Below are 11,927 nucleotides of genomic sequence, written 5' to 3' on the forward strand. Positions count from 1 at the left end.
GCCTCCCATTTCTCCATGTCCCCATCCTGCAGCTCCAACTCAACCTCCTTCTTCTCCTCTGTTGCCTATCATCAACCCTGATCAATTGCACGTCATTCTACCTTTTGAGATGTCTCCTCAGCCTCAAGACTTATTTCCTGTCTTGGCTGATGGGGGGGGGGGTAGTTCTGCTGAAGGTCATTCAAGTAATTCAAGTGGAACTTCTTCAAGTACTACTGATGGTAGTCCTTCAGGTTCCTCCAGTTCATCAAGTTCAAGTGCAAGTGCAAGTAATGTATCTGTAGACATTGATAGTGTTCAGGATGATCAAACTGTGCATGTGCCTCTACCCCATGAACTACAGTTTGTTGAAGATCAAACTCAAGTGTATAACAACCACTTTATGCTGATAAGAGCAAAGAATGGAATTATCAAGAATAAATCTTTCCAGGATTTTTGTGCCTTCTCTTGTGTTGTTCAGCATCAGTTGTTTGATGAGCTAGCATATTTAAGTGGGTTTATTTCTGTTATGGATATTCATGATCCTGTTGAACCTAAGTCTTTCAAAGCTGTTGTTGGTACTCCTGAATGGGATTTGGCAATGAATGAGGAAATGGATGCACTTCAGAAGCAAGGAACATGGGTGCTTGTTCCATTACCTAAAGATAAGAATATTGTAGGCAGTAAATGGATATACAAGATTAAAAGGAATCCAGATGGAACTGTTTCAAGGTACAAGGCTAGATTGGTTGCTCAAGGATTCAGTCAAGAGAAAGGCTTAGATTATGATGAAACATTCAGTCCAGTAGTGAGGCATAGCACAGTGAGACTTGTGATTGCTCTTGCTGCATTAAACAATTGGGAACTAAGACAGTTGGACGTTAAAAATGCCTTCTTACATGGTGATCTTGTGGAAGAAGTTTATATGAAGCAACCTCATGGTTTTGTTGATTCTATGCATCCTGATTATGTTTGCCTACTAAAGAAGTCTCTCTATGGCTTAAAGCAAGCTCCCAGAGCTTGGAATGAAAAATTCACTAATTTTCTTCCAGCTTTGGGGTTTCAGTTCTCTCATTCCAATTCTAGCTTGTTTATTAAGAAAAGTGAAAAAGGTGTTGTTGCTCTATTGTTGTATGTGGATGATATTGTGATAACTGTACAGAAGCTAAATATAGGGCTCTTGCCAATACTGCAGCAGAAATTTCATGGATTAGGCATGTACTGTGTGACTTGCAAGTTCGAGTTCCTGCACCACCTTTGTTGAAATGTGACAACCTTTATGCTCTTGCCTTGAGCTCAAATCCTGTCTTTCATTCTAAGATCAAGCATTTAGACAACGATTTTCATTTTGTAAGAGAGAGAGTACATAAGCGTGATCTTCTATTGCAGTATGTTCCCACTGAGCATCAAACTGCTGATGTCTTCACTAAGGGTCTTCACAGCCCCATCTTTCGACAACACTGTTCCAATCTCAGTGTGGTATCCCCTGCTGAGATTGAGGGGAGGTGTTAACCATTACGTGATGGCAGCATGGAAAGTCTTCATTGACCAATAATGTGTTTGCCAGCTGGTATGCATGTGTGTGTCGAGCTGCTATCTAGCTGCTGACATGGAAACTTCTAGTATTTTTCCTATATTCCAGCCTGTAATAAATGTTTAGGTCTTCAGACTATAAATAGGAGTGTGCTTGTAAGATTTGGTATCGAGTTGCATTAATTAGAAAATTTCAGAAAGGTTGCTTCAATTTGCTCTCTCTTTTAGTCATTTCCAAGCTCATATTGCTCTAAAGGTTGGCCATGGATTCCATGTTAACACTGAATTGATGGGCTTCAACCCAACTTGATGTGATCATGGGCTGACATAGACTTTGGCTTCATTATTACTTTTGTAATTATGTACATTTTAGAAAAATTCAAGCAAACGTGAGTAATTTGAAAATTTGAAAATATGTACGACTATATCACAAGCACCTTGTGAAAATTGCATAAAATACGTCTATGTTTGCATAAAATACCCAAATTTTTCAGTTTAGTCCCCAATTATAACCATCTATATAGTCTAATTTCTTTGATTGATTGCCAAGAAATTAAGTTCTCAAACAGCTAATTTCTAGCTATGAAATAATATTGAATTGTTTCAAAGATACATCAAGACATATCCAAAGAAATTAAAAAGAAAGAAACGTTATAAGGTTTTAATGGCCAAAAACGTATCAATCTTGACTGCAACCAATTCCCATTCCCCTACTTTGGCTTCACATGTAACAATATCTCGAAGCCATCTCTATATAAACTCCTTCATGCCTCCATCTTCGTTGCATCATCGTTCTGATAATACCTAGCTAGCTAGCTCCTCTTGTTTGACTGCAACCAATTCCCATTCCCCTACTTTGGCTTCATATGTAACAATATCTCTAAGCCATCTCTATATAAACTCCTTCATGCCTCCATCTTCTTTGCATCATCCTTCTGATAATACCTAGCTAGCTAGCTCCTCTTCTTGTACACTACCTTCCATTTTCCTAACTATATTCTAATTTCATAATGACAAAAGATGCACTGAAATGGTTAATGGTGATTGCTGTTTTGGTGGTTTCAATATCACAATCTTGTGTTCATGGAGCGCCACAAGTACCTTGCTTCTTCATTTTCGGTGATTCATTGGCCGATAACGGCAATAACAACCTCCTATTGACTTTGGCCAAAGTGAACTATGCGCCGTACGGAATTGATTATCCCGGTGGAGTAACAACAGGAAGATTTTCCAATGGCAAAACTACTGTTGATATACTAGGTCGTATTCCATCTCCATCTCTTTCTAAATTGCATTCGTGTGTAAACTATCAGTTAATTGTTTCTTTATTCAGTTAAACATGCCTGATATACCTAATATTAGCTTGTACAAACTAAGTGCATTTTATAAGAAGCTAGCATGAAGTCAGTCGCAGAAAATACAAAACTTGGGTTTAGCCATGCACTTTTCCAGTGATTCACATGGCCTCATCAATCTGTTTATCTTATAGAGGAGACAATCCAAATGACAACCAACTCATTATGCCCGGACCATGCGCATTGTAGTTTATTGTTGATCTATATATATATAGACTCCATATATACCATTTTTTTTTATAGTAGATTTCTTTGCAAGGCATGCCAAATATGAGGCTAATAAATTAAAATTAACATGCTTACATATATATTGCAGCTGAATTTCTGGGTTTTGAGAATCCCATCCCACCATTTGCAACTACCAACATACAGGACATTGTTAAAGGTCTCAATTATGCATCTGGCGCCGCAGGGATTCGAGCAGAAACTGGCTCCAATTTGGTAATTATTCCCACAAGACTTAGTTACATATGCAGATATTCAATTAGTATCTATCATATGCCGACATTGCACTTAATCACAATATCGATCTGTGATTGCAGGGTGGTCACATCAGCTTAGACCGGCAGTTACTGAATCACCAAATCACAATCTTGCGCATTGCTTCAATACTTCGAGCAAATACACTACAAACCTTGCAGTACTTGAACAAGTGCCTATACACAGTGGGAATGGGTAACAATGATTACATTAACAATTACTTCATGCCTCAGTTTTATCCCACCAGCAAGAGATACACCCCTGAACAATATGCTTCAGTTCTTATTGACCAATATACTAGCCAAATACTGGTTAGTGATTCAATTTTCGATATTTTCAAGACTTGAAACTAGTAGTTGAGTCTATCGAAAATTGATTGTTGGGGTTGGTATTTGTTTTTTGAAGACTTTGTACAACAAGTATGGAGCAAGGAAGGTTGCCTTGGTTGGACTGGGACTCATAGGTTGCACTCCTAATGCAATTTCGAAAACGAAGGGGATCACATGTGTAGATGAATTGAACAGTGCGGCCCAGCTTTTCAACCAAAAGCTTGTACCTCTTGTTGATCAGCTCAATACCAATTTGACTGATGCAAAATTCATCTATGTCAACAGTACTGGAATGAGTTCAGGGGATCCTACATCTGTTGGTAAGTTCATATATTTTAGGAGCAAATATCCTCTTTCTCTTATGATTTAGGGCATTTTGGAGGAATGTTATAAAAAACACTTTCTGAAAAGCGCTTTTAGTACTAGTAGCACTTTTTGTTAGAGGCCCAAAGATATTTTGTTTAAAATTAATCTTAGTAGCTCTTGCACATTCACTGAAAATAATCACTTCTATAAGTGCATTATTGGACTTATGGGAAATTCTACAATATTAACATACAATAGCCTTATCCTGGACTTATTTTGCCAAACCCTAGCTGTAAATAACACTTTTGATCGTTCCGAAATGCTGTTAGCATTGCCAAACAAACCCTTAATTGCTTCTGTTTCATATTAAGAAAGAAGATTAAGTTATTTCTTTTGTTCATAATCACAGGATTCAAGGTTTTGAATGTTGGGTGTTGTCCGGTGAATAGTGTTGGCCAATGTATTCGTTCCGGAACTCCATGCCAGAATAGGAGTGAGTATGTGTTCTGGGACTCATTCCACCCTACCGAGGCATCGAACCGAATTACTGCATTCAGAACATACGAAAGTGTTGACCCCACGGATAATTATCCTATGGATGTCAGTCACTTAGTTCAGCTTAAACTATAATCCTGCAGCTCTAGAAAAGCCAAAGCAAATACTTTCATGTTGAAATTCAACAACTCATTAAACTGTAATCTTCTCAAGTAATACGCAATTTTTATTAATGTATGAATCGAAATGTAACCGATCTTTACGAATTGATCTAGTACATTTATGCTTGAATTAATATCAGACATAATAAAGATGCAAACCAAATATTATAAAAGATCAATGATGAATTCAACTGTTAAAAGTGTATCTCACAGAATCTTAGTACATATTGCTGCAGCATTCAGTAATAATTATACAAACAAGATATCCCCTTTTAATTAGTACTTGGTGTAATGCCAGTACTAACTGTGGGAGAGGTTTTTTAATTAATTAACCACAAAGCGAAGTTGGTTTCTGCTTAACTCCTACTTAACAAAGTGCTACTTGTAGCTAGCTAGCTTTCATCTCTTGCCATAACACATATGCACCCTCCATTGAAGATGAAGTCAGCAGAAACCAGGCCAAGCATACATATATCAACTGCAAGGAGTAAAAAAAAAGTACAGTTACATTGAGACACAAAGTACAAACAGGCAATTGCTATAGCTGTGTTTGATATACTTACACTAATTGAAGGGAAATCTGGTCATGGCGCGAGTACTGATGGATATTGGGTTGCAAAGCATTCACTTGAAAATAGTTGCGAGCCTCATGAAATGGCTGAGTCGGCTGCATGATGTCGTAGCTTCCATGCCCACCTGCAATCGCATTTATGCTTTGCTGGTGCCTCTCATTCTCAGCTATCTGTCCCTTCCACCACAATTCACATGAATCACTATTAGGTATTACAGGTGCTAACAAAGCACAAGCACGAGAATATCAAGACACAAAGAGTTGTATATTCTTAGAGAGAGACCTTTGCTCGGAGGAGCTGGTTATTGTTGTGCAAGTCAAGTTCCTGCAATGCAGACCAAGCAACACTAGGTTTAGTTAAAAAAAAAAGTATTAATTGATGATGATATGTTGAGTCTGAATGCAACTTCTTGAGGTAAAATATTGGCATGTAAAGACCCGAATTTAGAAGATAAATGAATCATAGAGTCGTTACATCTTTGACAACAGAATGGCTAATTGAGATGATGGTTAAAACTCGATACGTTTTGAGCGAGTTAAATGCAGCTAACTGAAAATTTTAAAGGGTAAATCAGGTTTCCCGAGGACTTTTGCCATACTTTTCTATTCAACAAGCAAGCGATACTCTACTTACAATGATCAGTTATCCTACTGTTTGTATATTCACACACACAGAATACATCCATAAATTGCTTACAACAGGCTCCAAAAATGTGTTAACAACCTATCTCATATTTCCAGGGAAACAATGTGCAAGAGGAAGTAATGATGAGCCAGTAGAAGAGACTTACCCTTTTCTGCATGTACTCAATTTCGGCAAACAAGAGCTCGTTCTGAGAGAGTTCAAAATAAAATAAATAAATAAAAAGTAAACAAAAAAGGGAAAACTTGTCAGTGGTAATTATGCAAAAATCCACCACAAAGAATATCAAATACTCAGATGGAAGAGATACCTTCTTGGATCTAATTCTGCTAATTGCTTTCTCAAGTTTGGTCTCCACGCCCTTGAGCTCCTTGATAGACATATTGCTCAAACCCTCAGCCATATAACCCCTGGATATCAACAGCATGTCAATATCTGCCAAGGTGAAATTATTTTTGTTATATATATAGGGTTGACCTAGTCTCTCAGACGTTACCTGTTACTGTTCTGCAAAGTGGTTATCTGGGCACGCAGTTTGGCAGCTTCTTGCTGATAGTACTGAGATTTATGAACATACACAAACTAATAGGTTTAGAAGCATCTCATTGAGAGCCAAAATGAAGATTCATTCAATTTTGAGTTACAGTTAATGCATGTATATTAGACTTCACAGAGATGCTTTATATGTTTTACAAAGTATAAATGTAGATAATACAGATCACATTATAATAAACTTTATGAGTTATAAGTTCTGAAAAGGAAACCTGGACACATTTTCAATTATTGCTAGTTCACACTACCCAGAAAAATATCTTTGTTTATACAAAGCAGTTTCATTACCCGCAAAAGTATTACGCTTCAATTTCATGACATTTTCATGTAAAATCTACTATTGTGAAGTATACATACCTGAGTAGTAGCTTCAGAGACAGATCCATTATTTGAAGAATCTGCACATGCCTTCTTGTATCGTTCAATTGTTTCTCTAACACTGCTATGCAATCATAGTATAAGATAAGATACTAGATATTAACGATGGATTACGACTGTGGGAAGTGCCTAATTGACGTAAAACATAATCCTTGACCTATGAAAGTTACAATTACTCGATAGTTTTATTATTAAATGTAACACAATTGGGGTTGTGTGGCATTACATCATCCATTCACACACAACGTTGAAATGAAAGAGAATGATCCATATCCTGGTGTACCATTTTGAGATAAGAGAAAAGACAGAACCCAAGAAAAGAGGAATAGCAGTACTTTGATATAGAACATGAAAAGATATCTCTCTATCAAAACAAGCAAAACAAATGATGAATCATCTATAATCATGAACTTTAACTGAAAAGGAAAATGCATGCAGTTTACTTCTTAGCTGCAATAAAAGAATTTGGTTTTAACAAAACAGAACTAAAAGAGGTGGCCTCAAGGAATAGGATGAAGGTTAACATTTCTAGCCAAAAGGGGACCTGCTATATACATCTAGTACTAAATGAAGGTAAATATACAATAATCTCTTGACCACAAAAATGAGATACAAAGAACCACATTATATAAATGGGGTTACCAGGAAGCTAGCTATACAAAGCAAAGGGTTGGACCTATCTGTGGCTTATTTAATCAACTTTCAAGATGAAGATTGTTGATATAATCTTTTCCTATAGAAAAGCCTTGAAACCAGAAAACAGTATACAACATATAGTTACCCTAATACTATATATCAAGCTCCTTAGTTATCTCATAAAATTTGCAATATCGTTTGATCAATAAACTGTGGCAGTGAACAATATTTTAGAAAGACACTAGAAGATATATGATCATATTTCAAGACAGTACTAAATGTCTAGTACTGTTGAGAGAGAGAGAGAGAGAGTTATGGAATTACTTAAGGATCAATGACCAAGCAAACATGCAATAACATACCTGTTTAGACTTTAAAGTGATTAATTGGAAAAGGTAATTGAAGTTTTCCATGGTGAAGTAAAGGGTAATTGAAGTTGTTTCTACAAACTTAATGCTTGAAGTTGAAAAAAGAAAAAAGAAGAGAAAGAAGAAGAAGCATGATGATTGTTAAATGCTCTATATGAGGTAAACTAGAGTAGACCTTCATTCTTCATTAGCTCATCACCTCTATAAGCTAAATTAATTTTTTTTTTAAAAAAAAAGCTAAATAAAATTTATATAAATTCTAGACTTTTCCTCAAATTAAGGGAAGAAAAAAATCTACACTGTTGCCTAGTTTGTGGTACTAACATTATATTTGACCACCACAATTAAGCCATTAGACTCATGGTCAAATGAACCAACTCTCTGAGCTAGTTAACTGAATCTAATGAAGAATCACATATATCTCAATGTGCCAAGGAAGAAACCCAGTTCTGTGTGTTAGACTCAGTCAATTTCAATGTGATAAATGTGACACACAACCAGATTAGAGCTTTTTTTTAATCACGAAATAACTAAATAAAACCTCAAAAATTGAAAGTTAAGCTGAAATTATGATAAACCTCGCACTTTGGCCATTAGACTAGTAGTCAAATGAACTCACTCTCTCTGAGTCTCTCAGTTTAACTGTGCCTAATAAAGAATGACATCTACCTCAGTCAAATTGATCCAACCCTCACTGTTTTCTATGCACTCTGATAATACCTTAAACTTGTCGAGCTTGTGATTGGCTACCTGTTGCCACGATGGCACAGCTCCCCAATTTGATTGGCCGGAATTCACTCTGCCATGTTCTCTCTCCCATAAATTACACAAGGGACATTACCCTAAACCTTATCCTATTACCCACCTCGAAAGCATATGAAAAACTTACTGACAGTAAATATATATTAAAAAAACTGGTCTTTTCTGTCTGAAACTCTGATGACAACATCTAAGCCGTCTGTTTCAGCAGCAGTCATAATAAGCCAAAAGCTCAGAACTTCCCATTGGCTCGCAGATTTCGTACCTTTGTCTCTGCAACACACACACACACACTCTCTCTCTCTCTCTCTCTCTCTCCCCACACCCTTCAAAACTTGCACAAATATATCTATGAAAGATCTTCAGGAAATTAAAAGGGTTACTCAGGAATGCCAACAGTGACTCATTGATGACCCAGTTGAGAGCTGTGAGCTCATTGGCTGTGGTGACTGAGAGCTTTAAGAGCAAATCTGAAAGAAAACTATAAAGAAAGAGATTTTATTTTCTATGAGATCCAAGAAAGAAGTTGAAATTTAGGGTTCAAGAAAGTGATGAGGAAAGGAAAGATAGGCAGCCCCACTGGGAATCATGACATAAACTCTTTTGTCAGAAGTGAAGAACCGAAAAATCTTGAGGTGACGTGACCGAAGATTCTGTGAACCAAAGACCAAAACTAACCCTAACCAGAACACACCCATTTCCCAGAAAAGGTTAAAATTAAGGAAAAAGAAAACATTTGCCAACTGGGTTTTGATTGGCTGTGTGAAAATATCTCAATTAAGGGTGGCCCAGTATAGATCTTGGGTCAATTGATTACTATTTGCAGTTGCTAATAAACCCTAATCAGGTAATTAAAGTCTCCTGTGTTGAACTTTCCAGGTGAGGAAAGTCAGATTTGAGGGAAGACCTCATCTGGGTGTGAGTAGTTGTGGCCTGATTTGGTTGTTAGAACAAGGGAGTTCTAACACAGTTCAAGGAAAACCCATTTGGGTGTTTTGAAAAAGAAAAAAAGTAAAAAACCCTAATTTTTTGTGCCCTTTTTTTTTTCCAGTTAAGGTCTTATCATTTTCTTTAAAGAAAATAAGATGAAATTGTACTTTTACTTTCTTGGTGTCCATAACTGACGTGCTATTAAGGAAGTGTCAAGGAGATCGGGGACTGGGCTAATAGGAGCGTGACAGCTTGTGTTGTAGGCCTTCATAGATGACATAGAGTGTTGCAGAGAGTGATCGAGTGAGAGAGAAAGAGAAACTAAAAAAGAGAGAAAGGAAACAGAAAAATTAACAGCAATGGAGGAAGGCAAGGAGCTGAGCTCAGAGGCCTGCGTACATTCCAAAACCCACTACTAGTTTCTATTTCCATCCCTTATATAGTTCTTTTTCCATGTTTTACACCAGATCTATGCTTCTACCAAACCAAGAGCTAAGAAATTGGTCATAAACAGAAAAGAAAAAAAATAACAAAAGCACATAGAAGGGAAAAAAAAAAAACAAAATAGAAGAAAGAAAGACAAGTGGATCTTTGGTTCAAGAAAGACAGAGAATACTCCATCTCAAGCTCTCTCAGCTGAGTAACATAACAATGATTATGTTTTTGTGATTGAATCTACACCCAAAGATCTGTTGAAGAAGCAAGAATCTTCAACACCAGTCCCCAATCACTTTTTTGAACCACAGTTTTTGCCCAAATTTTGCCAAGGCCACTCCTTTTTTGCCAAGAATATTTAAAGAAAGCAAAAAACTTTGTGAAACTTGGACAAAATGAAATGCCAGGACTTTGAGGGAATTGGGAAGAGGAAGAAGAGAAGAACCAAGTAAGTGTTATACCTGTTGTTGGAATACTCATAGAGACGGCCACGGTTAGAGAAGACTATGAGAGCAACCTCAGCATCACAGAGCACAGAGAGCTCATAGGCCTTCTTGAGCAAACCATTGCGCCTTTTGCAGAAGGTGACTTGACGATTGGTGGTGTTTTCGATCCGCTTGATCTCGATCTTTCCCCTTCCCAATCTTCTTTGGGCATCAGAGTCCAGGACCGTGTTGGGTTTGTTTTCATAGGCCATAGTTGCAGCTGAGAGTCATCAATCAAGTAGGGGAAAAAGAAAAAAAGTTAATGTACAAATGAGAATCATCAATCAAGCAAAAAGGATCAAACTTTTATGTACAAATTAGAATGTCAAAACACAGTTTCTAAATAGTACTAATCTCTCCTATCTAGCTTTGATCAAGAAAAGCATGGTGTTACACTACAACTAGCTAACTAGCTCAAGAAATTGTGAACTGATGGACTAAAAGTTAATAATTAAGTTCATTGCTCTTTGGGTTCTTTGACAACAAACATCAAAGTACAGTTGCTGATCTAGCTGTGGAGCTAAAAACATGAATTGGACTAAAAGAAATTGTGAACTGATGGACTAAAAAATTTTAAGTTCATTGCTTTTTGGGTTCTTTGACAACAAACATCAAGCAGTTGCTGATCTAGCTAGCTGTGGAGTACTCAAAAGTCAAAAACATGAATTGGACTAAAAAAGTGAGGCACTGAAGATTGGATTACCAGATGGTGTTTTGAGTATTTTGATCAATACCCAGATAAGAAAACAAAGAAAAGATGGAGATGATGAAAGAAACAGAGAGGTTTCTACCTTTTGGGTTTTTTCTTAGACTTCTTTTCTTTTCCACAATCTAAACAAGAAGATATGCAGAAAATGGAAGCAAGGGGGACTCAGAGAAGGGTATTTATAAAGGGAAAAACGATATTTCCTCCATTATACTAATTTCCAAAACTTGGCTTCAATTTTTAGTGTATATGACTTTAGTTATTATTACAAGGAAAGGTAAGTGGTATAATACATTTTGTATTGGAGCTGAAGCAAAAGTAAAGAGAAACCATGGGAATCACTCATTTGATTCAGGGTCCATCAACCGTCCATTTTTAGTTTTTTACTCATTTATTTTATCAAAGATATACATTAATTCTTTTACCTGTGAATGATTGATGGGATATAGAGGAGGAAGAGACATGTTCAAAAAAAAAAACAAAAGAGGAGGAAGAGAGAAAGATGAAAGTACTTTCGATTATTTATTGGGGTGAATGAGGCGTTGAGCTAGGCCAAGTTCCACAACTGCCTAGCCTTTTAGGTTAGAATCCTTATATGCAGAATCAGAAAAATTAGGAACAAAACTTGAGGAGGTCTCTCCTTTTTTTTTTTTTTTTTTTAATCTTAAACTATCAGTAGATTACTTTACAGTAAAGTTAATTTTTCTTGATAGTACTCTGATATCAAGGTAAGAGTAAGAAGGATACAATGATGTCAATAGCTTCCCTATTTTACAGATTCCATAATTCTTTCCTAAATCATTCCCTAAAATTTTACAGATTGCTG

The 11,927-nt window shown here is 36.5% G+C and overlaps 2 protein-coding genes across 8 annotated transcripts; one reads left to right on the forward strand and one right to left on the reverse strand.

The window, feature by feature from the left end:
- The first annotated feature begins 2,522 nt into the window (after positions 1–2,522).
- Positions 2,523–4,739, forward strand: LOC133729372 (GDSL esterase/lipase At1g29670-like). Its single transcript, XM_062156886.1, has 5 exons — positions 2,523–2,772; positions 3,184–3,308; positions 3,410–3,658; positions 3,753–3,996; positions 4,392–4,739. Exons 1-5 carry the CDS (start codon positions 2,523–2,525, stop codon positions 4,610–4,612), a joined length of 1,089 nt encoding a protein of 362 aa, XP_062012870.1. The 3' UTR covers positions 4,613–4,739.
- A 49-nt stretch (positions 4,740–4,788) lies between these two features.
- Positions 4,789–11,345, reverse strand: LOC133729371 (agamous-like MADS-box protein MADS1). 7 transcript variants are annotated; one of them, XM_062156884.1, is made up of 9 exons: positions 11,187–11,345; positions 10,372–10,615; positions 6,762–6,843; positions 6,349–6,410; positions 6,163–6,262; positions 6,001–6,042; positions 5,493–5,534; positions 5,202–5,380; positions 4,789–5,116 (listed from the first exon to the last, which is right to left on the reverse strand). In XM_062156884.1, exons 2-9 carry the CDS (start codon positions 10,605–10,607, stop codon positions 5,113–5,115), a joined length of 747 nt encoding a protein of 248 aa, XP_062012868.1. In that variant the 5' UTR covers positions 10,608–10,615; positions 11,187–11,345; the 3' UTR covers positions 4,789–5,112. The 7 variants fall into 7 exon arrangements, with proteins under 7 accessions (XP_062012868.1, XP_062012866.1, XP_062012867.1 ...); XM_062156882.1 differs by having other exon boundaries at positions 5,202–5,386; XM_062156883.1 differs by having other exon boundaries at positions 6,762–6,846.
- Between the last annotated feature and the right edge of the window lie 582 nt (positions 11,346–11,927).

The sequence above is a fragment of the Rosa rugosa genome, chromosome 2 (genome assembly GCF_958449725.1).
Source record: "Rosa rugosa chromosome 2, drRosRugo1.1, whole genome shotgun sequence".
In the NCBI taxonomy this organism is placed as follows: domain Eukaryota; kingdom Viridiplantae; phylum Streptophyta; class Magnoliopsida; order Rosales; family Rosaceae; genus Rosa; species Rosa rugosa.